Source organism: Rhinopithecus roxellana, chromosome 6 (genome assembly GCF_007565055.1).
Source record: "Rhinopithecus roxellana isolate Shanxi Qingling chromosome 6, ASM756505v1, whole genome shotgun sequence".
NCBI classification, from domain to species: domain Eukaryota; kingdom Metazoa; phylum Chordata; class Mammalia; order Primates; family Cercopithecidae; genus Rhinopithecus; species Rhinopithecus roxellana.
The window spans coordinates 96,774,733-96,801,040 of record NC_044554.1 but is presented as its reverse complement, the minus strand read 5'-3'; the positions used below and the strand labels follow the sequence as shown (position 1 = coordinate 96,801,040).

Here is a 26,308-nt window from a genome sequence, read left to right as displayed (position 1 = left end):
CAGGTAGAAACAGACCTTAGCTGGGCTACAGCGGTTCTGTTCAGTTAGCAGAGGTCACAGAGCTCTCTGCATAGGAAAGTGCCCTAGAAATGGATATGGGGTAGGAGCTGGCACCTGCCAGGCACCCACTGTGCGTGTGGTCAAGACGAATGGTTCTGGCCCGGCGTGGTGGTTCATGCCTATAATCCCAGCACTGTGGGAGGCCAAGGCAGGAGGATCGCTTGAGTCCAGGAGTTTGAGACCAGCCTGCCAACATGGCAAAACCCTATTTCCAATAAAATACAAATAAATAAATAAATAAATAAATAAATAAATAAATAAATAAATAACCGGGCGTGCTGGCGCACACCTATAATCCTGGCTACACAGGAGGCTGAGGAATGAGAATTTCTTGAACCTGAGACGGGAAGGTTGCGGTGATCAGAGATTGCGCCATTGTACTCCAACCTGGGGACTCCCGCCTGGGCAACAGAATGAGACTCTGTCTCAAAACAACAAAAGAGGGAGGGTTCTGAAGCCAGGTGGGTGTCCTACTCGGCCTGGATGACCTTACCCTGTTTCCAAATCTGCAAGGTAAAAATATGATGTGTTCTTATAATGAATAACCTGGCATGGTGGCGCATACCTGTAATCCCAGCTACTTGAGAGGCTGAGGCAGGAGAATCACTTGAACTCGGGGTGCAGAGGTTGGAGTGAGCTGAGATTGCGCCAGTGTACTCTAGCCTGGGCAACAGAGTGAGACTCCGTTTCAAAAAAAAAAAAAAAGTGCCCTGTCCATTGAGGAACATGCAGTTGGCACTTCATAAATGTAGCTGCTATTTTAATTATTTTATTTTGTTATATATTACATTTGTTTTTTATAGAGACAGGGTCTTGCTATGTTGCCCACACTGGTCTTGACCTCCTGGGCTCAAGTCATCCTCCTGTCTCAGCTTTCCAAGTAGCTGGGATTAGAGGCTGTACCACTGCACCCAGCTTATTTAATTAATTCATTTATTTTTAAGAGATAGGAGTCTTGCTATGTTGCCCAGGCTGGTCTTGAACTCCTGGACTCAAGTGATCCGCCTGCCTTGACCTCCCAAAGTGCTGGGATTACAGTTGTAAACCACTGTGCCTGGATTATTTTATTTTCTTTCTCTTTTCTTTTCATTTCTTTTTTTTTTTTTTTTTTTTTGAGACAGAGTCTCACTCTGTCGCCTGGGCTGGAGTGCAGTGGCCAGATCTCAGCTCATTGCAAGCTCTGCCTCCCGGGTTCACGCTATTCTCCTGCCTCAGCCTCCCGAGTAGCTGGGACTACAGGCGCCCGCCACCTCGCCCGGCTAGTTTTTTTTTTTTTTGTATTTTTTAGTAGAGACGGGGTTTCACCATGTTAGCCAGGATAGTCTCGATCTCCTGACCTCGTGATCCACCCGTCTCGGCCTCCCAAAGTGCTGGGATTACAGGCTTGAGCCACCGCACCCGGCCTTCTTTTCATTTCTTTTCTTGAGATAGGGTCTTGCTCTATCACCCAGGCTGGAGTGCAGTGGTGCCATCTCTGCTCACTGTAACCTCTGCCTCCTGGGTTCAAGCCATTCTCCTGCCTCAGCCTCCCAAGTAGCTGGGACTACAGGCATATGCCACCACTGCCTGCTAATTTTTGTATTTTCAGTAGAGATGGGGTTTCCCCATGTTGGCCAGGCTGGTCTCAAACTCCTGACCTCAAGTGGTCTGCCCACCTCGGCCTCCCAAAGTGCTGGAATTATAGGCATGAGCCACTGTGCTTGGCATGAGACTGGGTAATTTATAAAGGAAAAGAAGTTTAATGGATTCACAGTTCCATATGGCCAGGGAGGACTCACAATAGTGGCAGAAAGCAAAAGGCACGTCTTACATGGCAGCAGACAAGAGAGAATGAGAGCCAAGCAGAAGGGGAAACCTCTTATAAAATCACCAGATCTTGTAAGACTTATTCACTACCAGGACACCAGTATGAGGAAAACCACCCCCATGATTCATTCAGCTCCCACTGTGTACCTCCCAAAACATGTGGGAATTATGGAAGCTTCAATTCAAGATGAGATTTGGGTGGGGACACAGCCAAACTAAATCAGCTCTGCTGCCTATTGTCTGGGAGCTCAGGTGAAGCACCTTGTATCTCTGAGCCTCAGTTTTCTCATCTGTGAAATGGGGGCAGTTGGGGATCAGATGAGCTATCATATCTTAAGCTCTTAGCACGGAGCCTCATGCAAGCCTGTGATTACTATGGTTGTTTTTTTGTTTGTTTGTGTTTTTGAGATGGAATCTTGCTTTGTCACCCAGACTGGAGTCAGTGGTGCTGTCTCAGCTCACTGCAACCTCTGCCTCCCGGGTTCAGGCGATTCTCCTGTCTCAGCCTCCTGAGTAGCTGGGATTATAGGCACCCACCACTACATTCCGCTAATTTTTTTGTGTTTTCAGTAGAGACGGAGTTTCACCATGTTGGCCAGGCTGGTCCTGAGCTCCTGACTTCAGGTGATACGCCTGCCTCAGCCTCCCAAAATGCTGGGATTACAGGCATGAGCCACCGAACCTAGCCACCTTTCCACCTTCCTGGGTCTGTGGACCCTGAGGCCTTAGGCTGGGCTGCAGCTTGGGGAGGGGAGGGGAGGGGGGGCGCCCGGGAGAGAGTTAGGAGGGTTTTCTTTCCTGTCCCAAGAGAGACAGAAGGGGACATCTTTATGCAAGAAGTCTGTGGCTGTGTCCCCCTATTAGGAAATAGGCTGGGAGTCTTCTGTGTGCCCTGTAACTGTCTGAGGGCGAGGATGGGGGTCTCAGGGACCACTTGCACAACACCTGAGTCACACATAGGGGCCACAGGGAGTCTCAGGTCAACAGCTGAGGGCCTGAGCCCACCCAGTGGGGAGGTGGCTTATAATCCTTGAGAATGGGTTCATCCCTGGCCCGGGACTTACAGTTTCCTTGAGAAGTGAAAGCCATTGCTTCTGTGTTTGTTTTGCTTTGTTTTTTTGTTTTTGTTTTTGTTTTTGAGATGAAGTCTTTTCTCTTTCCCCCAGGCTGGAGTGCAGTGGTATGATTTCAGCTCACTGCAACCTCCACCTCCCAGGTTCAAGCGATCCTCCCACCTCAGCCTCCTGAGTAGCTGGGATTACAGGTGCCCGCCACCACACCCCGCTAATTATTTTATTTTTAGTAGAGATGGGGTTTCACCATATTGGTCAGGCTGGTCTGGAACTCCAGATCTCAGGCGATCTGCCTGCCTCGGCCTCCCAAAGTGCTGGGATTACAGGCGTGAGCCACTGCGCCCAGCCTAAACATTGCTTCTGAGGGCATACTTTCCTGGGGACGTTCTGGAGGGCTGGAAGAGTAGGGGGAGACCTGAGGAGGACCTGCCCAAGACCACACAGCCAACCATTCCTGCCTCAGTTTCCATGACAAGACCTGATCTCTACAAAAAATACAAAAATTAGCCCAGTGTAGTGGCAGGTGTCTGTGATTTCAGCTACTCAGGAGGCTGAGGTGGGAGCATCGCTGGAGCCCAGGAAGTCAAGGCTGCAGCGAGCCATGATCTCGCCAATGCACTCTAGTCTAGGTGACAGAGCAAGACCCTGTCTCAAAAAACAAATAAATAAGGGTTAGGTGTGGTGCCTCACGCCTATAATCCCAGCACTTTGGGAAGCCAAGGCAGGCGGATTACTTGAGGTCAGGAGTTTGAGACCAGCCTGGCTGACATGGTGAAACCCCATCTCTACTCAAAAATACAAATCAGCCACCTCCCAACCCTAGACTCTGTGCACCTGGGGCCATCCAGCGGCCAGTTCCACGCCAGCCCTAACAGCCACCTCTTTCCCTCTCCCTCTCCTTCTCTGCAGGCTCCCCCCTGCACAAGCAGTCATCCGGACCCTCCTCCTCCCCGGCCGCAGCTGCCGCCCCCGAGAAGCCGGGCCCCAAGGCGGCGGAAGTGGGGGATGACTTCCTGGGGGACTTTGTGGTGGGCGAGCGGGTGTGGGTGAATGGCGTGAAGCCAGGCGTGGTGCAGTACCTGGGCGAGACGCAGTTCGCACCGGGCCAGTGGGCCGGCGTGGTCCTGGACGACCCGGTGGGCAAGAACGATGGCGCGGTGGGTGGCGTGCGCTACTTCGAGTGCCCGGCCCTCCAGGGTATCTTCACGCGGCCCTCCAAGCTGACCCGGCAGCCCACGGCCGAGGGCTCGGGGAGTGATGCCCACTCCGTGGAGTCACTGACTGCCCAGAACCTGTCATTGCATTCGGGCACGGCCACACCCCCGCTGACCAGCCGCGTCATCCCCCTGCGGGAGAGCGTCCTCAACAGCTCCGTGAAGACGGGCAACGAGTCGGGCTCCAACCTCTCGGACAGCGGCTCTGTGAAGCGGGGCGACAAGGACCTGCGCCTGGGAGACCGTGTGCTGGTGAGTGCGGGCAGTACTGGGCTCTCAGCCCAGCCTCCCTTCCCTCCCCTGCTCCGCCTCACTTGGCCGAGCTGGACCCCCCTGGCTGGGCAGGGTGGGGACTCAAAGGGGTCTCGGACACGGTCCAACCTGGGACACCCATTCCTCATCAGGACCATACAGAGTGACAAGACAGGAGACTGTTGCTGTGTGACCCTGGGCAAGTGTCTTAAACTTTCTGGGCCTCACTCTTTCTATCGGTAAAATGGGATTTTTTTTTTTTTTTTTTGAGATGGAGTTTTGCTCTTGTCACCCAGCCTGGAGTGCAGTGGTGTGATTTCAGCCCGCTGCAACCTCCACCTCCCGGGTTCAAGCGATTCTCCTGCCTCAGCCTCTCAAGTAGCTGGGATTACAGGCATGAGCCACTATGCCTAGCTAATTTTTTAGTAGAGACGGGGTTTCACCATGTTGGCCAGGCTGGTCTTGAACTCCCAACCTCAGGTGATCCACCCGCCTTGGCCTCCCAAAGTGCTAGGATTACAGGTGTGAGCCACCATGCCCAACCAAAATGGGAATTTTAATCATACTTCAGTCATAGTTGGAGATGCATTAAAATGTATCACTCATTTTAGACAGTGCCTAATACTACGTACCGCATAGCTTTTGGCCATTATTGATGTCATCTACTGATCCAACTCATCTGCATGCACGTGCCAGGCATGTACTGGAAAAGGCTGGGAACTGGATGTTCTCAAGACCCCTGGTCCTGGCCAGGCACAGTAGTTCATGCTTGTAATCCCAGCACTTTGGGAGGCTGAGGTGGGAGGATCACTTGAGCCCAGGAGTTCAAGACCAGCGTGGGCAACATAGTGAGACCCCGTCTCTACAAAAAAATACAAAAAATATTAGCCGGACATGGTGCTTGGCCCTGTACTCCCAGCTACTCAGGAGGCTGTGGTGGGAGGATGGCTTGATCCTGGGAGTTAGAGGTTGCAGTGAACCAAGGTAGTGCCACTGCACTCTAGTCTGGGTGACAGAGCCAGACCCTGTTTCTTTTTTTTTTTTTTTTTTTTTTTTTTTGAGACGGAGTCTTGCTCTGTCGGCCAGGCTGGAGTGCAGTGGCCGGATCTCAGCTCACTGCAACCTCCGCCTCCCGGGTTCACGCCATTCTCCTGCCTCAGCCTCCCGAGTAGCTGGGACCACAGGCACCCGCCACCTCGCCCGGCTAATTTTTTTTTTTTGTATTTTTAGTAGAGACGGGGTTTCACCGTGTTAGCCAGGATGGTCTCGATCTCCTGACCTCATGATCCGCCCATCTCGGCCTCCCAAAGTGCTGGGATTACAGGCTTGAGCCACCGCGCCCGGCCCCCTGTTTCAATAATAATAATAATAAGGCCGGGCATAGTGGCTCACGCCTGTAATCCCAGCACTTTGGGAGACCAAGGCGGGCAGATCACCTGAGGTCAGGATTTTGAGACCAGCCTGGCCAACATGACGAAACACCACCTCTACTAAAAATACAAACATTAGTTAGCTGTGATGGCATGCACCTGTAGTCCCAGCTACTTGGGAAGCTGAGGCAGGAGAATCACTTGAACCCAGGAGGGAGAGATTGCAGTGAGCTGAGATCACACCACTGCACTCCAGCCTGGGTGACAGAATGAGACTCAGTCTCAAAAAAAACAATAATAATGATAATGATAGTAACCCCTCGCCCAGGGCCAGGAGGTGCAGACACCTTATCAGCTACAACCCGAGTGATCAGTGTTGTTGAAGTTGAGAGAATTGGGTCGTTGGAGCTGACAGCTTCCTGCCAGGGGCCCCTCTTCTCCACTAGTCCCAGCTGTTAGGGCCAGGTTGGAAAGGGGTCAGTGACCCCCAAGTCTTCTAGAGTATGAATACAGCAGTGACCTGGGTTGGTGGTGGTCAGGTGGACGGGACAGGGCTGTGTCTTGCTATCCAACCAGGCTGTGGTGGCCTTGGGCTAACCCTACGTCTGGGACCACAGCATTGGGAAGAGACTCACAGGGTACAGGGAAGTCCCTGATGGGGCCTTCTGGGCCTGGGGTGTGAGGAGCTGTCAGTGGGGCAGGGGTCCCTGTGTCCATTCTGCAAGGCTTCCTGGGGGAAGGTGGGAGGTCATTGCAACCCAAGGTGGGGAGCACAGGCTTGGAGCTCCAAAGCTGAGTGGAGAAGGGCAGAGGGTTTGGGGACCCAGAGCAGGGACCCCCAAAGGGTATTACTGCCTAGGGTCCTCCCTCCTTGCTCTGAGAACCTGGCAAAGGTTTCTCCTGGAGGTTTCTGGAAAGAGCCTTTGGGGTTGTGGGCAGGGGAATGAGAGATGTTTACACCCGTGGGTTGAATCCTCAAGCCAGTGCTATGATGTGGTTTTATCATCCTCACTTTATGGATGGGGAAACTGAGGCTCAGGGAGGTTTTGTTTTTTTGTTTTGTTTTGTTTGTTTTGTTTTCTAGCCTCGCTCTGTTGCCAGGCTGGAGCGCAGTGGCGCGATCTCGGCTCACTGCAACCTCTGCCTCCTAGGTTCAAGCAATCGTCCTGCCTCAGCCTCCCGAGTAGCTGCGACTACAGGCACATGCCACCATGCCCAGCTAATTTTTTATATTTTTAGTAGAGGTGGGGTTTCACCATGTTGGCCAGGATGGTCTTGATCTCTTGACCTGCCCATCTCAGCCTCCCAAAGTGGTGGGATTACAGGAGTGAGTCACCGCGCCCAGCCTCAGGAAAGTTTAATAACTTGTCTGAAGTGACAAGTGACAAGTGCCTGCCCACTGAGCTGTGTCCCTCTCTGCCCTGGCCAGGGTGAGAGCTCTGCTTTTTTTTGAAACAGGGTCTTGTTCTGTTGCCCAGGATGGGGTGCAGTGGTGCAGTCGTAGCTCACAGCAGCCTCAAACTTGGACTCAAGCAATCCTCCTGCCTCAGCCTCCCAAGAAGCTGGGACTACAGGCCCATGCCACCACACCTGGCACCACGCCTTTGCTAGCGTGGTTCCCCTGGACAGAACTTCTCCTGGGTGACCTGGTGGTGAGCGTGGCTAGATATGGTCCCTGCCCTCCAGTCATCTCCAGCTTACAGGAGACAGACCATGAGGCCAGTGATCACAGATATTAGTCTGCCAAGTGTGCTGTGGTGCTCTCAGAGCCTGGCCTGGTGGAGAGGCTCCCCTGAGGAATGGTGTGAGGGCAGAACTTAGGGAATGGCCTGGCATTGGCCTAGTGATGTGGGGCCAGAGCATCGTGCCAGGCAGAGACCCGTGGGCTGAGAGACTAGAGAAACTGTGAGAAGAGGCCCGGCGCGGTGGTTCACACCTGTAATCCCAGCACTTTGGGAGGCTGAGGCAGGTAGATCACCTGAGGTCAGGAGTTTGAGACCATCCTCACCAATACGGTGAAACCCCATCTCTACTAAAAATACAAAAACTAGCTGGGTGTGGTGGTGGGAGCCTGTAGTCCGAGCTACTCGAGAGGCGGAGGCAGGAGAATCACTTGAACCTGGGAGGTGGAGATTGCAGTGAGCCGAGATAGTGCCACTGCACTCCAGCCTGGGTGACAGAGCGAGACTAGAAAAGAAAAAACAAACTGAAAAGAGCAGGGAGGCTGAGTGGGCAGTGGGGGAAGCCAGGGAAAGCTCACACCCCAGAGGCTGACCTGGGTGACCCCACAGGGCCAGGGCTCTGGGATGGAGCTGGGTCTTTGCTGTAAGAGTCAAGGTAGCTGTGGAAGCTGCAGCCACGTGACGGATTCCTGGGTTAAGGACATCGCACCTGCTGCTTGGTGGGGATGGGATCGGAGGGGGCAAGAGTGGAGCAGGGGCCGCCGGGTGCAGTGGCTCACACCTGTAATCCCAGCACTTTGGGAGGCCAAGGTAGGCAGATCACCTGAGGTCAGGAGTTTGAGACTAGCCTGGGCAACATGGTGAAACCCCATCTCTACTAAAAAATACATGGTGACGGCATCTGTAATCCCAGCTACTCAGGAGGTTGAGGCAGGAGAATCGCTTGAACTTGGGAGGCGGAGGTTGCAGTAAGCCGAGAGGGTGCAGCTGCACTCCAGCCTGGGCAACACAACAAGACTCCATCTCAAAACAAACAAACAAACAAACAAAAACAGACTGGAGCAGGAATGGCAGTGCCCAGGAAGGAGGCTGGACTCCTGGCCCCCTGCACCATCCTGTCCAAAGAACTTGTTTTGGGACTGTCACTCTGCTCTTCCTCCTGTGGTTCCCAGGAAAGCCAAACCCAACCAACAGGACCTGGCAAATGGCTTAGTCTTCCTGACCTGTCCTTCAGGATCTCCGGGGTCTGAGGGCACCTGCTGAGGGTGGGCACAGCAGGGAAATCAGGCCTGGGTCTGTGATATTGTACAAGTCACTTATAGAGCCTCATCCTCATTCATTCATTCATTCACTTGCCATGTGTCCGTTCAGCAAAATGGCCATGGCCCAGCACTCTTGTTTTGTTCTATGCTTTTTTGGGGAGGGTTAAGAGAGCTGATGGCAGCCCGGCATGGTGGCTCACGCCTGTAATCTCAGCAGTTTGGGAGGCCAAGACAGGCAGATCAGTCAAGGTCAGGAGTTGGAAACCAGCCTGGGCAATGTAGCAAGACCTTGTCTCTACTAAAAATACAAAAATACAAAAAAAAAAAGCCAGGCATGGCAGCGCATGCGTATGCTCCCAGCTACTAGGGAGGCTGAGATGGGAAGATCACTTGAGCTCAGGGAGTCAAGCCTGCAGTGAGCCATGATCAGACCACTGCACTCCAGCCAGGGCAACAGAGTGAGACACTGTCTCAAAAAAAAAAAAAAAAAAAAAAAGGAGAGAAAGAACTGGTGGATGTGAGAATGCATCATAGTCTGCAAGGAGCTATGGCTGTGCACAGTCTGACTAATATCGTGGGAGTGCCCTGGGCATGGGCCTGTGACTCTGCTGGGGCGGGAAGTGGAGGCTCTGGGAGTTACCAACCAGCCCAGATTGCTCCCTGGATTGGGGAGCAGCAGGTTTGACGCCAGTTTGATCCTGTCTGGCATTCCCCCTGTACCTGCTCTCCCTGCAGGGTATGGGAGCTTCTGACCATCTCAGGGTGTGGTGTACAAGAGAGGGGCACAAGGTGGACACTGCCACTGGTCTAGAAGTGTCTGCTAAGCCCTGGCCTGTCTGCAGGGTTGGCAGCAGCTGGGCTACTTTGACCTTGACTTCTCAATCTTTAAGTAGATTGCATCCTATGGTTGAAACATTGCTTTCTAGGTACATACCTCACACTGGACACTGTGCCTAGCACTTTTTTTTTTGAGACAAGGTCTCGCTCTGTCACCCAGGATGGAGTGCAGTGGTGCAGTCATAGCTCACTGCAGCCTCAAACTCTTAGGCTCAAGTGATCCTCCTGCCTCAGCCTCCTGAGAATCTGGGACTACAGACATGCACCACCATACCTGCCTAATTTTTTAATGTTTTTTATTTTTTGTAGAGATGGGGGTCTCGCTATGTTCCTCAGGCTGGCCTCAAATTCCCAGCCTCAAGCAATCCTCCTGCCTCAGCCTCCCAGAGTGCTGGGATTACAGGCATGAGCCACTGAGCCCAGCCTAGTTTATGATTTAGGCTAGGGAAGAGAAAGGACATTCCAGGTTGGAATTACAGAGAAGCAAGATCCAAGACTCATTGTGTAGACAGAGTGGCAGAGACCTGGTGCCAGAGAGGAGGGGCTGAGAAAGCAACCCCACCTGAAGGCCGGAGACCAGAGAGAACCAACCTAGACTCACAGACAGGCCTCAGTGGCAGAGACACCAGAGCCCTACCCAAGAAGGAGACAAAGGAAGGTGGGGTCCAGTCTGGAATCGAGCCCAGCTGAGATTGAGAAGGCCACAGAGTGTAGTAAGAAGAGATCCACCTGCCTTTCACTCCCTGACTACTCTGAACTTCAGTCTCTTCTTCCATTAATGTGGTTACAGTGCCCGTCTCATGGAAATATCAGATTTGGAATTCTTGTCTTGCATGTGCCAGGCGCACGTAGTTGGCCCTAGGAGATGGTGGGACAGGAGCTAGTTTTAATTGGGGAGCTGGATTTACTTAGGCACACTTGAGGCATACTTGTGGTATCAAGAGAAATTAACATTTTATTTATTCAATTTTTTTTTTAGACAGAGTCTGGCTCTGTCGCCCAGAGTGGAGTGCAGTGGCGCGATCTCGACTCACTGCAACCTCTACCTCCCAGGTTCAAGCGATTCTCATGCCTCAGCCTCCCAAGTAGCTAGGATTACAAGCGTGCATCACCCACCTGGCTAATTTTTGTATTTTTTAGTGAGACAGAGTTTCTTCATGTTGCCAGGATGGTCTTGAACTCCTGGCCTCAGTGATCCACCCACCTCAGCCTCCCAAAGTGCTGGTATTACAGTGAGTCCAGCAGTAAAATGAAATTAACATTTTATAAAGTCATAGGCCAGGCACGGTGACTCACACCTATAATCCCAGCATTTTGGGAGGCTGAAGTGGGTCGATCACCTGAGGTCAGGGGTTCGAGACCAGATTGGCCAACATGGGGAAACCCCGTCTCTGCTAAAAGTACAAAAATTAGCCAGGCGTGGTGGCAGGTGCCTGTAATCCCAGCTACTCAGGAGGCTGAGGCAGGAGAATCACTTGAACCCAGGAGGCGGAGGTTGCAGTGAACTGGGATCCTGCCATTGCACTCCAGCCTGGGCAATAAGAATAAGACTCTGTCTCAAGAAAAAAAGAAAGGGGGGGAAGAAAAAATATTTTGGTTCAGATAAACATGGTAAATCAATATACACATTTATTTTCAATCCCTCCTGAATTTGCACTAGAACAACACTGAAGAGAAGTTTGGGGTTTTTCTTTTTCTGAGATGGCTTCTTGCTGTGTTGTCCAGGCTGGAGTGCGGTGGCATGATCCTAGCTCACCGCACCCTCCAACTCCTGGGTTCCAGCGATCCTCCTAACTCAGCCTCCTGAGTAGTCAGGACTACAAGCGTGTGCCACCACACCCAGCTAGTTTCTTAATTTTTTGTAGAGATGGGGTCTTGCTGTGTTGCCCAGGCTGGTCTTGAACTCCTGGACTCAAGTAATTCTCCTGCCTTGGTCTCCCAAAGTGTTGGGATTACAGGTGTGAGCCACCACACCCAGCTATGAAGAGAAATTTTTTAAAAAAGAGCTAGTGGCGGGGGAAGAGGAGAAGCAATCAGTGTCCATCGAGAAACCCTGGATGTTCAGTAACTGGCCACATATTGGCCTCTGGAAATGAGGCTGCCACTGGGGCCGGGAACAGAATTGGTTTAAAAGTCTTTAGATTCAGCTGGGCACAGTGGCTCACACCTATAATCCCAGGACATTGAGAGGCCAAGGTGGGCTAATCACTTGAGGCCGGGAATTCGAGACCGGCCTGGCCAACATGGTGAAACTCCATCTCTACTAAAAATACAAAAGTTAGCCGGGTGTGGTGGCGGGCGCCTGTAATCCAAGCTCCTTGGGTGGCTGAGTCAGGACAATCGCTTGAACCCGGGAGGCAGAGGTTGCAGTGAACTGAGATCACACTGCTGCACTCCAGCCTGGGAAACAGAGTGAGACTGTCTCAAAAAAAAAAAAAAAAGAAGAAGAAGAAGAAGACTGGCCATGCACAGTGGCTCACACTTGTAATCCAGGCACTTTGGGAGGCTGAAGTGGGAGGATTGCTTGAGCCCAGCAGTTCCAGACCAGCCTGGGCAACAGAGTGAGACCCTGTCTCTAAAACACTAAAAAACAAAATTAGTCAAGTGTGGCATCGCATGCCTGCAGTCCCAACTACTTAGGAGGCTGAGGAGGGAGGACCGTTTGAGCCCAGAAGTTTGAGGCTGCAGTGAGCCATGAATGCAGCACTGCACTCCAGCCTGGGTGACAGAAGGAGACCCTACCTCTAAAAACAAAAACAAAAACACCTTAGATCCCCCACCCCGTCCCTATTCCTACGTTGCCTGGTTACTGTTCCTCTAGCTGATGTCTGGTATGGGCACTTGGTCCCCCTGAGAGGATCACAGACAATTATTGGGTAGAGGGATCCCAGGCAGGAGGGACTGAAAAAGGAGGATGAAGTGAACATGTGTAATTTTTTTTTTTTTGGGACGGAGTCTTGCTCTGTCATCCAGGCTGGAGTGCAGTGGCGCAATTTCCACTCACTGCAAGCTACACCTCCCGGGTTCACACCATTCTCCTGCCTCAGCCTCCCGAGTAGCTGGGATTACAGGTGCCCACCACGCCTGGCTAATTTTTTGTATGTTTAGTAGAGATGGGGTTTCACCATGTTAGCCAGGATGGTCTCGATCTCCTAACCTCATGATCTGCCCACCTCAGCCACCCAAAGTGTTAGGATTACAGGCGTGAGTCACCGCGCCCGGCCAAACGTGTATTCTAAGTGCCCCCTACCCCTACGTGGCTCCCCGATCCCTGGCGGCCACACCTACTCCCTCCACAGTGAAGATTACAGGAAACTTCTCTGGAGAAAACAGCTGGTCCTCTGAGAAATAAGACAAGGTGATACAGGCATCAAATATGAACAAAACTGCCATTGAATATGTGAGTATGAATATTCATGCTCATGAATATTCATGTATGTATAAATATTCAGTGAACAAAAAGCTCTGGGGAATGAAAAATGTCACAGAAATAAGAAACTGCACGGAAGTGTTAAAAGATAAAGTTAAGAAAATATTTCAGGAACTAGAACAGAAAGGAAACAGGCCGGGGGCGGGGGCTCACACCTGTAATCCCAGCACTTTGGGAGGCCAAGGTGGGTGTATCACAAGGTCAGGAGTTTGAGACCAGCCTGGCTAACACGGTGAAACCCCATCTCTACTAAAAAAATACAGAAAACTAGCTGGGCATGGTGGCAGGCCCCTGTAGTCCCAGCTACTCGGGAGGCTGAGGCAGGAGAATGGCGTAAGCCCGGGAGGCGGAGCTTGCAGTGAGCTGAGATCCGGCCACTGCACTCCAGCCTGGGTGACAGAGCAAGACTCTGTCTCAAAAAAAAAAAAAAAGGCCGGGCGCGGTGGCTCAAGCCTGTAATCCCAGCACTTTGGGAGGCCGAGGCGGGCGGATCACGAGGTCAGGAGATCAAGACCATCCTGGCTAACACGGTGAAACCCCGTCTCTACTAAAAAGTACAAAAAACTAGCCGGGCGAGGTGGCGGGCGCCTGTAGTCCCAGCTACTCGGGAGGCTGAGGCAGGAGAATGGCGTGAACCCGGGAGGCGGAGCTTGCAGTGAGCTGAGATCCGGCCACTGCACTCCAGCCTGGGCGACAGAGCGAGACTCCGTCTCAAAAAAAAAAAAAAAAAAAAGGTAAATTTTACATTATGTGAACTTACACCTCCATAAAAGAAAAAAAAAAGAAAGAAAGAGTGAGCCAGGCACAGTGGGTCATGCCTATAATTCCAGCACTCTGGGAGGCTGAGGAAGGAAGACTGTTTGAGGCCAAGAGTTCAAGACCAGGCTGGGCAACATTGTGAGACCTCATCTCTACCAGAAAATGTTAAAAATTAGCTAGGTCTCGTGGTGTGTGCTCTAATCTCAGTTACTTGGGAGGCCAAGGCGGGAGGATCACTTGAACCCAGGAGTTCCAGGTTGCAGTGAGCCATGATTGCACCACTGCACTCCAGCATGGGTGACAAAGCGAGAGCCTGTCAAAGAAAGAGAGAGAGAGAGAGAAAGAAAAAAAAAAAAAGAAAGAAAGAAAGAAAGAAAGAAAGAGAAAGAAAGAGAAAGAAAGAGAAAGAAAGAGAAAGAAAGAAAGGAGGGAAGGAGAAAAGAAAAGAATGAGGTAGAATAAAATATTTTGGCCAGGCACGGTGGCTCACGCCTGTAATCTGAGACAAGCACTTTGGGAGGCTGAGGCAACTGGATTGCTTGAGCCCAGGAGTTTGAGACCAGCCTGGGCAACGTGAAGAAACCCCATCTCTACAAAAAAAAAAAAAAAAAAAAAAAAAAAAGCCAGGCATGGTGGCCTGTGCCTGTAGTCCCAGCTACATGGGAGGCTGAAGTGGGAGAATCACGTGCCCAGGAGGCCAAGGTTGTGGTGAGCTGAGATCATGCCACTGCATTCCAGTCTCAAAAAAAACAAAAAAGAATAAGGAATAAAACATTTTCAGATATAGAAAGCTCAAAAATGTACCTCCTCATGCACCTTTTCTTAGAAAGCTGTGGGAAGATGTTCTCTACTAAAATAAGTAGCAAACTGGCCGGACGTGGTGGCTCACACCTTAATCCCAGCACTTTGGGAGGCCAAGGTGGGCAGATCACCTGAGGTCAGAAGTGCAAGACCAGCCTGGCCAACATGGCGAAACCCCGTCTCTACTAAAAATACAAAAATTAGCTGGGCATGGTGACAAATGCCTGTAATCCCAGCTATTCTGGAGGCTAAGGCTGGAGAATTGCTTGAACCCGGGAGGCAGAGGTTTCAGTGAGCCGAGGTCATGCCATTGCACTCCAGCCTGGGCAACAGAGCGAGACTCCGTCTCAAAATAAATAAACAAAACAAAATAAAATAAGTAGTAAACCAAGAAAGAAGAGGCAGGGAATCCAGAAAACAGGATCAAGCCCAGGACAGAGGTGAAGCGGTTGTGAAGGTCACAGTGACAGGAGACTCCAGGCCAGTGGCCACACTCCAGAGAGGCCAGCAGCCAGCCCAACCCGGAGTGGGTCCCATGGCTCCGGGAGAGACATCTTCAGAAAGAATTTGATAGAATTCCCAATGCCTCTGAGCATCTTGGCAGATTTAGACTATTGAAAGAGTTGGGGTTGAATTAGTGTTGAGACTATTAAAACTAGGCAGACAGGCCAGGTGCGGTGGCTCACGCCTGTAATCCCAGCACTTTGGGAGGCCAAGGCAGGTGAATCACTTGAGGTCAGGAGTTTGAGACCAGCCTGGCCAACATGGTGAAACCCCATCTTTACATAAAATACTAAAAAATTAGCTGGGCATGGTGGCACATGCCTGTAGTCTCAGCTAATCAGGAGGCTGAGGCAGGAGAATCACTTGAACCCGGCAGGCGGAGGTTGCAATGAGCCGGGATCGTGCCACTGCACTCCAGCCTGGGTGACAGAGTGAGACTCTATCTTAAAAAACAAACAAACAAAAACCACTAGGCAGACAATCATCAAAGATAGTTATTTACAGGGAAAAAAATTTTTTCTGGAAAGGAAAAGTAACTGCAATACATCATCCTCATCTATGAGTACTATCTACTTCATCATAGTACTGCAAACCTGGAGTCAGATCAAAATTTAGATATGGAATACAAAAATCAGCTGGGCGTGGTGGCGTGTACCTGTAGTCCCAGCTACTCAGGAGGCTGAGGCAGGAGAATCAACGCTGTCTCAAAAAAAAAAAAAATTTAGATATGGACCTGGTGTGGTGATTCACACCTATAAATCCCAGCCTTTTAGCCATTTGGGAGGCTGAGGCGGGAGGATTGCTTGAAGCCTGAAGTTTGAGACCAGTTCGGGCAACATATCAAGACCCTGTGTCTACAAAAAATTTTTTAAAACTTAGTTGGGTATAATGGCACATACCTATTGTCCCAGCTACTCTAGAGGCTGTGGCAGGAGGATCGCTTGAGGCCAGGAATTTGAGACCAGCCTGGGCAACGTAGGAAGATCCTGTGTCTACAAAAAATTTTTTAAAATTTTAGCTGGGTATGGTGGCACACACCTATAGTCCTCAGCTACTCAGGAGGCTGAGGTGGGAGGATTGCTTAAGCCCAAAAGTTTGAGGCTGCAGTGAGCTATAATTGTACCACCGCACTCCGGCCTGGGCAACAGAGCAAGATCCTATCTCAAAGAAAAAAGAAGGAAAGAAAAAGAGAAACTGCTTTTAGGGTTACCATTTATTGAAACTCTAGTATATGCTAGACACTGTATATACAGTGCTTAATTCTCATGAAAACCTTTTTATTTTATTTTATTTGAGGCAGAGTCTCGCTCTGTTGCCCAGGTGGAGTGCACTGGCGCAGTCTCGGCTCACCACAACCTCCGCCACCCAGGTTCAAGCGATTCTCCTGCCTCAGCCTCCCAAGTAGCTGGGATTATAGGTGCCCACCACCAGGCCTGGCTAATTTTTGTATTTTTAGTAGAGACAGGGTTTCACCATGTTGGCCAGGCTGGTCTTGAACTCCTGACCTCAGGTGATCTGCCCACCTTGGCCTCCCAAAGTGCTGGGATTACAGGCGTGAGCCACCACAGCCAGCCCCGAAAACCCTTTTACAGATGAAGATGCTGAGGCTCAGAGAGGTTAGATAACCTGCCTAGGCACACACAGCTTCTAAGTGATAGAGTTTGAATGCAGGTGTGTGTGTCTGTCTGCAAAGCCTATGCTCTTGCCTGGGTCAGCCCTGGGAGGCACTGGTTAACCTGTCTCCCTCTCAATCATCCTTGGGTGTCTCTCCCTCCCCATTCCTGGCTCCCGTGTCCTCTGCATGCTGGAAGGGATGGATGGGATAAGCCTGGGCTGGTTGCCCCTGCTGTCTCTGCCTGTGCCACTGCATCCTCTAGACCTGAGTCTCCCTGTGTGCTGACAGGTCGGCGGGACGAAGACTGGCGTGGTGCGGTACGTGGGGGAGACAGACTTTGCCAAGGGCGAGTGGTGTGGCGTGGAGCTGGACGAGCCCCTTGGGAAGAATGATGGGGCGGTGGCGGGCACCAGGTATGGTGGGCTTCTAGGGAGTATGGGAGGGGGTTCCTCTCCCCAGAGTGGGTGCAAGGGATGGAGATGGGACATTGGAGGAAGTTAGTGTCCAGCATGTAGTGTCAGACACCATAATATAAGTCCTTTCCCCTTCCCTCTTTCCCAACAGCCCACTAAGCTGGATAGTGGGATTATCATCCCATTTTACAGATGAGAGTATGGAGGCCAGAGAGGTCATTGTTCAAGGTCACACAGTCACAGGCAAGCGCCAAGAGTATCTGTCCCCGTGTTCTCTTCTTCATGTCACTCATGGCTAAGTGGGGTGGGAGCCCTCAAAAAGGAGAGGGAGGCCAGGCGTGGTGGGTCATGCCTGTAATCCTAGCCCTTTGGGAGGCCGAGACAGGTGGATCACTTGAGCTCAGGTATTCGAGACCAGCCTGGCCAACATGGCGAAACCCTGTCTCTACTAAAAATACAAAAAATTAGCTGGGTGTGGTGGCACACACCTGTAATCCCAGCTACTTGGGTGGCTGAGGCATGAGAATCGCTTGAATGGGAGAGGAGTAGGTTGCAGTAAGCCACAATCACACCACTGCACTCCAGCCTGGGTGACAGAGCGAGACTCTGTCTCAAAAAAATTAGCCAGGCTTGGTGGCGTGCACCTATAGTCCCAGCTACTTGGGAGGCTGAGGCATGAGAATTGTTGGAACCCGGGAGGCAGAGTTTGCAGTAAGCTGAGATCACGCCACTGCATTCCAGCCTGGGCAACAGAGCAAGACTGTCAAAAAAAAAAAAAAAAAAAAGGCGAGGCAGCAGTCCCTGCCATCTGGCATTGGGGTCCCCTGAATGACACATGAAATAATCAAACAGTGCCCAACGCTATATGGCCAAAGGCAGGCCTCACAGATGGGTTCCAGGTCTCATACCATCTCTGATGAAAATGAGTTGACTGCTGGCATTGCTGGGTTAGGAGGATCTAAGGCTGTGTCTGGGCTCATGGTGGGTGGAGGAGTGATGTGGTAAGTGGACCATGTCTGTCACAGGTGTGGACTAAGGTGAGGCTACCTGAGTCCCTGTGCAGTCCCTGGACTGGATTCTGTGGTTGAGATGAGGCTGTGACTGCTCTGAGCAGGAGTGGTCACCATGGCACAGGGGAAGAGCCAGGCTTGGGCCAGGCCTTGAAAGAAGGTAGGGTTTCCTTTTGGAAGAGGTTTGAGAGGGATTATGCTAAGTAGGGGCTGAGAGCACAGTATGAACAAAGACCTGGAGGTGGGAAAAGGCAGAATAAGGTGGCAGTTGTAAGGTGAATCAGAAGCTGAATGGGGGCCAGGCATGGTGACTCACATCTGTAATCCCAGCACTTTGGGAGGCTGAGGCTGGATCACTTGAAGCCAGCAGTTAAAGACTAGCCTGGACAACATAGCAAAACCCCATCTCTACAAAAGATACAAAAATTAGCTGGGCATGGTGGCACACGCCTGTGGTTTCAGCTACCTGGGAGGCTGAGGTGGGAGGATTGCATGAATCCAGGAGGCTGAGGCTGCAGTGAGCTATGATCGCACCGCTGCACTCCAGCCTGGGTGACAGAGCCAGACCCTGTCTCGAAAGAAAGAAAAAAACTGGTTGGGCCCAATTCTCATGGTCCAGTGTGGAATCCGTGACCAGAGAGGTCTTGAGAGAAGATGGTAATCCGGGGTTTCCATAACAATGCTTTGCCTTCCTGTTTGCAAGATGAATGTTTCTCTTGACTCACTTTTGCTTTCAGAATTCAGGGGTGGATTGGACAGCAGTCCCCACCCCACCCCACCCCAAGGTTTCTCTTTCAAGCTTTTGCTTCTCCATACAAGGACTTTGTGGGCAGAGAACTGATGGGATTCCTTCATTCTGGGAGTGGTCTGAGGGTAGCCTGAGAGTGGGGCTACAGCTGTGGCTGGGGTCTCTGAACAGTCGTGGGAGCCAAGCTTACTGGGCTTTGGAGCCCAGCAGACTGGAGGACCAGTCTCAGCTTTGCTATGTAGCCAGCTGTGTGACTGTGGGCAAGTTATTTAACCTCTCTGAGCCTAAATTTTCTCATTTGTGAATGTAGAGAACTTTGGAGGATGGAGATGAGCATTCATTTAAAAAGACTGGCACAAAGTGGGTCCCAGTAATTATTTCCTACTTCCAAGAGTATCCTCGTTGGCTGTTCACAGCTGCAGAGACTCTCAGACCCTACTCACCTCTATCCTTTTTCTGAGAGTCCTATCTATCCACCTGGAAGATTTCCACCTTGGAGTGTCTTTCCACATGGACCCCAAGGAGGTGTCTTTCTCTTTTTCTGCCGGGCTCTGAAGAGGCAGAAGAGGCAGGGGAGGCTCCAGGCTTTGCGGCTGTGACAGCAGCATGGATCTCTCCTGCTTCCACAGGTACTTCCAGTGCCCACCCAAGTTTGGTCTCTTCGCACCCATCCACAAGGTGATCCGTATCGGCTTCCCATCTACCAGCCCAGCCAAAGCCAAGAAGACCAAGCGTATGGCCATGGGTGTGTCAGCACTGACCCACAGTCCCAGCAGTTCCTCCATCAGCTCCGTCAGCTCTGTGGCCTCCTCCGTGGGGGGTCGGCCCAGCCGCAGTGGCCTGGTGAGGGTGGGGCTGCAGAAGGGGATTCTCTGGTGTGTGTTTGGGAGGGGTGAGGATGTACAGAGATCCAGGTGTTCTGATCTGCTCCTGACTTACTCTAGTTCCAGTTTGGGATTTTTGTACAAAGTAGAAAGTGCGTATCTTTCAATAGGGAAAATTGAGCCATTTATATTTATTGTCATTTTTATATAACTGATTTATTGGAAGCCTAAGCCTTTCTCTGGATGTTAAGGAGGGTTATACAGATGCAGGGCAAGGGGTTCAGAAAGGTTGGCATTGAACCCTGGATGAAGGGAAAAGAGGAGGCTGCTCGGTGGCTATGGGCAGAGGGCATTCTGTCCAAACCCAGTCTAGGGTTGGAGGTTCCTCTTGTCCTCTTGTTCCACTTTGGTTGGAGGTGGCCAAAGTGAGGAAGTCAGAGGCTCTGGCTATCAGGAGCTGACTCTCCTGAGATGGGGAATTTCCTGAATCTCAAACATCAGGATTCCCCGCTGGGTGAGTCTGCAGGGGCCAGGATGTCAGAGTACTGGCAGAGGAAGAGCAGGACCCTGGGAGTCAAGGCACTTGGGCCCCCCACCTGCTGCGTTGCTGTAGGTTAGGCTGGACAGAGCAAGCCTGCCCCACAGTGCTTCAGATCCCTGAGACACCCCTGCACACACACCTTCCTGCAGCTCACGGAGACCTCTTCACGCTACGCCCGCAAGATCTCGGGCACCACAGCCTTGCAGGAGGCACTGAAGGAGAAGCAGCAGCACATTGAGCAGCTGCTGGCTGAACGAGACCTGGAACGGGCCGAGGTGGCCAAGGCCACGAGCCACATCTGCGAGGTAGAGAAGGAGATCGCCCTGCTCAAGGCACAGCATGAGCAGGTGAGTGGCAGGTGGGGCTAGGGGTGGAGCTTCTCCAGCCAGTCTCATAGAGTCTCACCCACTCAGAGCGGAGACCTTGGATGGGGTGGGTGCAGAGAAATATGAAGATAACACTAGCAGTACCCATCCCCCGCTTTCCACAGAAGCCTCAGTGACCTGGTGAATTTCCTTCCAGTCTTTTCTGCCTATGTATAAGGATACGTACACCTACTTTCAGAATCTGGCTACAAGCTTGTATATCCTGCTTTTTTATTATTTATTTTCTTTCTTTCTTTCGTTTTCTTTTTTTGACGGAGTCTCGCTGTGTTGCCCAGGCTGGTATGTAGTGGTGCAGTCTCAGCTCCCTGCAACCCCCACCTCCTCGGTTCAAGCGATTCTCCTGCCTCAGCTTCTTGAGTAGCTGGGATTACAGGCAAGTGCCACCATGCCCAGCTAAGTTTTGTATTTTTTTGTGGAGATGGGGTCTTGCTATGTTGCCCAGTCTTGTCTGAAACTCCTGACCTCAGGTGACTCTCCCACCTTGGTCTTGCAAAGCAATGCAGTTTTTACAGGCATGAGCCACATGTCCCACCTCTTCCCCATCTTGATGTCTGCATTGCCGTCCATCACAAGCTTTGTCCTTAATAACATCTGATGTGACTACTCCCCTGCTGTTTAGATTATTTCCAATTTTTCACTTTTTTTGAGACAGAGTCTCACTCTGTCGCCCAGGCTGGAGTGCAGTAACGCAATCTCAGCTCACTGCACCCTCCACCTCCTGGATTCAAGCAATTCTCCTGCCTCAGCTCCTTAGTAACTGGGACTACAGGTGTGTGCCACCGGGCCCAGCTAATCTAATTTTTGCATTTTTAGTAGAGACGGGGTTTCACCATGTTGGCCAGGCTGGTCTTGAACTCCAGGCCTCAAGTGATCTGCCCGCCTCGGCCTCCCAAAATACTAGGATTACAGGCGTGAGCCACCGCACTCAGCCAATTTTTCACTCTTTCTACATACCACTGCAGTAAATATATTTTTTAATGTATGACTGTCTTTTGAGCAGATTCTAGGGTTGTATTTCAGGGAAGTGACTCTGCCCCAGGTCTTGGGGCTGCCGCTGGCTCGTGTCTGGTTTTTTCTCTGATCTTTGTCTCCCGTGGGGGAGCTCCCTCCTGGGCCTCTGTCCCCATCTGGGGTCTGGCCTGCCCCTCCTTGGATGCCAGGATTAATAAGGCCAAGTTCATGGCTGTGCTTTGATGGGGCACAGACAAGACAACAGATTTGCAAGATAACAGGTCTTAGGCTCTTGTGGGTTGTGGGGGGGTTGCAGGTACAGAGGGCAGGTGGGCCTGAGGGTCTTGCCTCTGCCTCTCTTTTTCCTGCTGGGTCCCTTCCTTCACACCTAGGCCCACTGTGCATGCCCGGCAGGTGCCAGCAGGGAAGTCGGGGTGACTGGGGTTCCAGGCCCGGCTCCTTGCCTCTCTCCCACTACACTCCCAACGTGGACCCCACACCCCGGAGCATGCTGACCCTGATTTGGCCTTCCTCGGGGGCTCAGTATGTTGCAGAAGCCGAGGAAAAGCTGCAGCGAGCCCGGTTGCTGGTGGAGAGCGTGCGGAAAGAGAAGGTGGACCTGTCCAACCAGCTGGAGGAGGAGAGGAGGTACGTGCTGGCCCACCCTCACCCTGGGAGGACATTCTCCCTGATCCCCCTTAAGGAGGACAAGGAAGAGGGCAGGTTTGGGAACTGCAGACCCAGGTTCCAGTCCTGCCCCTGCCACCGCCTGGCTGCATCACCCTGGACTGGTGACATGAGCTCTTGGGCCTCAGTCTTCCCATCTGTAAAGTGAGGTACTGGTCCTGTCTTCTGCAGGCCGTTGGAAGAACTCTTCATATAACTGGAGTAAAGCACCCAGCACGGTGCCAGGCACAGAGGGAAACCACATATTTAAACTTTTTTTGAAACGGTCTCACCAGGCTGGAGTATAGAGCCACGATCACAGCTCACTGCAGCCTTGACCTCCTGGGTTCAAGCGATCCTCCCATCTCAGCTTCCTGGGTAGCTGGGACCACAGGCGTCCCCCACCACACCTGGTTAATTTTTATATTTGTTGTAGAGATGGGGTTTGGGCACGTTGGCCAGGCTGGTCTCGAACTCCTGACCTCAGGCTCTCCACCCTCCTCGGCCTCCCAAAGTGCAGGCATGAACTGTTGCGCCCGGCCTTGGAACACCACATTTGTTCATTGCATAGAGTTCATTGTTCCTGCACTCTCCAGCAGAATATTGAGAAGATAATAGCTGGCAGCGGTGGAAGGGAGGTTGGTTATCACACCAGGTGTCCCTGGGGAGCCATGCTCCGGGAAGAAGGTTAAATGTCCCACCTCTCCACTGTTCACACAGTGCGCCCCTCCCCAACCCAGGGCTGAGACCGTGGGTGGAACTCACAGCTCCTATCCCGGGACTCCATTTCTGTTTTTGTTTTTGGGTTTTTTTGTTTTTTGTTTCCTTCTTTCCTTCCTTCCTTCCTTCCTTCCTTCCTTCCTTCCTTCCTTCCTTCCTTCCTTCCTTCCTTCCTTCCTTCCTTCCTTCCTTCCTTCCTTCCTTCCTCCCTCCCTCCCTCCCTCCCTCCCTCCCTCCCTCCCTTTCTTCCTTCCCTCCCTTCTTTCTTTTAGATGGAGTCTTGCTCTTGTTGCCCAGGCTGGAGTGCAGTGCTGCGATCTCGGCTCACTGCAATCTCCACCTCCCAGGTTCAAGTGATTCTCCTGCCTCAGCCTCCTGAGTAGCTGGGATTACAGGCGTGTGCCACCATGCCGGCTTATTTTTGTATTTTTAGTAGAGACGGGGTTTCACCATATTGGCCAGGCTGGTCTCGAACTCCTGACCTCGAGTGATCCACCCGCCTCAGCCTCCCAAAGTGCTGGGATTACAGCCGTGAGCCACTGTGCCCGGCCTCCTTTATTTTTCTCTTTTGAGAAAACAGCACAGTCTTGCTCTGTCACTCAGGCTGGAGTGCAGTAGCTTGGCCATGGCCCAATGCAGCCTCAATTTCCCGGACTCATGCAATCCTCCCACCTCAGCCTCCCAGGTAGCTAGGACTATAGGCACACGCCATCATGCACAGCTAATTTTTTGTATCCATTCCCATTTTACACACCAGGAAGCTGAGGCTAAGAGAAACAGCAGCCAAGGGACTCCTGAAACGCCCTGTGTCCAGGTGTCAGCCCTGTGCTGCATGCTTCGCTGGTGTCATCGCTTTCAGTGCCACAACTGGCCAGGTGCAATGGCTCACACCTGTAATCTCAGCACTTTGGGAGGCCAAGGCAGGCGGATCACCTGAGGTCAGGAGTTTGAGACCGGCCTGAACAACATGGTGAAACCCCATCTCTACTAAAAACACGAAAATTAGCCAGGCGTGGTGGTGGGCGCCTGTAATCCCAGCTACTCGGGAGGCAGAGGCAGGAGAATCACTTGAACCCCGGAGGTGGAGGTTGCAGTGAGCTGAGATAGCACCACTACAGTCCAGCTGGGTGACAGAGCGAGACTCTGCCTCAAAAAAAAAAAAAAAAAAAAGGCACAAGCGGGACCCATCTCCCTTGCAGCCCTCCAACCAAAGACACCAGGCGGCAGGGGCTCTGGCCGACTCGGTCCTGGGTCACCTCCTCGTAGGACACAAAGCTGACAGTGGACAGAGGTTTGCCTTGGCCCAGGATCCTCTTTACCTCCTAGATGATGCCCAGATACCTACATCTCCCTCCCCTGTCCCCAGGCAGCAGCCAGCCCCATCCCCAGCACCCCTACTTGGGTCTGTTCTGTGAGCTTTCAGCTAGCACCTGTGCTCCATAAGCTGTTGATACTGTCGGATTCAGGGAGATGAGGGTGTATTTATATCTGCCTGAGACAGCCGTAGGGGCCCACACATCTGGTTCCCATGGCAACGTGCCTGACGCCAACAAACAAACACTGATCTTTTTTTTCTTTTTTTTTTTTTTAAGATGGAGTCTTGCTCTGTCACCCAGGCTGGAGTACAGTGGTGTGATCTTGGCTCACTGCAACCTCCACTTCCGGGTTCAAGCAATTCTCCTCCTGCCTCAGCCTCCTGAATAGCTGGGATTACAGGCTCACGCCACCATGCCTGGCTAATTTGTATATTTTTAGTAAAGATGGGGTTACACCATGTTGCCCAGGTTGGTCTTGAACTCCTGGACTCAAGTGATCCGCCTGCCTCGGCCTCCCAAAGTGCTGGGATTACAGGCACGAGCCACTGTGCTCAGCCACAAACACAGATCTTGAAGGCATCATGGAGTTGTGTTCAGAAGGGGCCTGGGTGGAAGTCTCTGTATTGTCCTGCGCTTGCTGTGTGGCCTTGGGCAGGTCACTTGCCCTCTCTGGGCCTCATTCCTCATTGCTATGCTGAGAGCTGTTAGGAAGCCCTAGGAAGAGCAGCTTTGAGTTTTGTTTTGTTTTTTTTTTTCTGAGACAGAGTTTCGCTCTTGTTGCCCAGGCTGGAGTGCAATGGTGCAATCTTGGCTCATCGCAACCTCTGTCTGTTGTGTTCAAGCGATTCTCCTGCCTCAACCTCCTGAGTAGCTGCGATTACAGGCATGCGCCACCATGCCCAGCTAATTTTGTATGTTTAGTAGAGACAGAGTTTCTCCATGTTGGTCAGGCTGGTCTCAAACTCCCGACCTCAGGTGATCCGCCTGCCTCGGCCTCCCAAAGTTCTGGGATTATGGGCGTGAGCCACCATGCCTGGCCCAGCTTTGAGCTCCTATGTGTGGCTGTAAGGTGGAGTGGACCTGTGTCTCTCCCCTGTGCTGTCTTGACAGGTGTGTGGCTGAGTGTGTCTCCCTGAGGGCAGCCCTGAATGCCTGGACATTCCACATCCAGGGGCAGTCCTGGGAGTGGGGATTGGGCCTCTGGCCCCCAATTTTGAGGCCTGTGATGGGAACGGGGTCAACAGCAAAGGAAGCCCACTTTCCCCCTCTCCTTTCCTTCCTCCCCACAGGTTGTTCCTTGTGGTGGGTGTCTGTTCCCCGCAGTGATGAAAACAGTGTTGTCACCTGGGCGTGGAGGCTCACGCCTGTAATCCCAGCACTTTGGGAGGCTGAAGTGGGCGGATCAGTTGAGGCCAGGAGTTCGAGACCAGTCTGGCCAACATGGCAAAACCCCGTCTCTACTAAAAATACAAAAATTTTGTATTGAGGTTGCATGCCCAGTGGCGCATGCCTGTAATCCCAGCTACTTGGGAAGCTGAGGCAGGAGAATCGCTTGAACCCGGGAGGCAAAGGCTTCAGTGAGCCGAGATCATGCCACTGCACTCCAACCTGGGCAACAGAGGGAGACTCTGTCAAAAAGAAAGACAGAGAGAGAGAGAAAGGGAGGGAGGGAGGGAGGGAGGGAAGGAAGGAAGGGAGGGAGGGAGGGAGGGAGGAAGGGAGGAAGGGAGGGAGGGAGGGAGGGAGGGAGGGAGGGAGGGAGGAAGGGAGGAAGGGAGGGGAAGGGGAAGGGGAGGAAGGAAGAAAGGAAAGAAAACAGTGTTGTCACTCACATCCCCGGGCCACCCTGTCCTTTATTTTATTTCCCCCCACCCTGAGGAGGAAGGGTGTTGCCTTAAACACTCCCATTCTGGAGTTATTTGTGGTTCTTCCTAGAGTGCAGGACAGCAGGTTGGGAGGTCTAGAGCTTTCCAGGACTGTGGGCCATTTTGATGGGCTTGCCTCTGGACTCTGGGCCATTCTGATGGCCTCGCCTCTTCTCTGCTGTTGCTCACTCGGTGAATCCTGT

At 52.0% G+C, this 26,308-nt stretch overlaps 1 protein-coding gene across 3 annotated transcripts in view; it reads left to right on the top strand.

Moving 5' to 3' along the window:
- The window catches only part of CLIP2 (CAP-Gly domain containing linker protein 2), a 109,409-nt gene that overhangs the window by 42,702 nt on the left and 40,399 nt on the right, over positions 1 to 26,308 (top strand). For all 3 annotated transcript variants that reach the window (XR_004058073.1, XM_030933075.1, XM_030933076.1), the window contains exons 3-7: positions 3,849 to 4,405; positions 16,954 to 17,078; positions 19,466 to 19,679; positions 20,351 to 20,548; positions 22,083 to 22,186. Coding sequence is in view for 2 of the 3 variants with exons in the window: in XM_030933075.1 (XP_030788935.1) it covers positions 3,849 to 4,405; positions 16,954 to 17,078; positions 19,466 to 19,679; positions 20,351 to 20,548; positions 22,083 to 22,186 (1,198 nt within the window). In the remaining variant the exon portion in view is untranslated. The remainder of the gene's footprint in view (positions 1 to 3,848; positions 4,406 to 16,953; positions 17,079 to 19,465; positions 19,680 to 20,350; positions 20,549 to 22,082; positions 22,187 to 26,308) is intronic.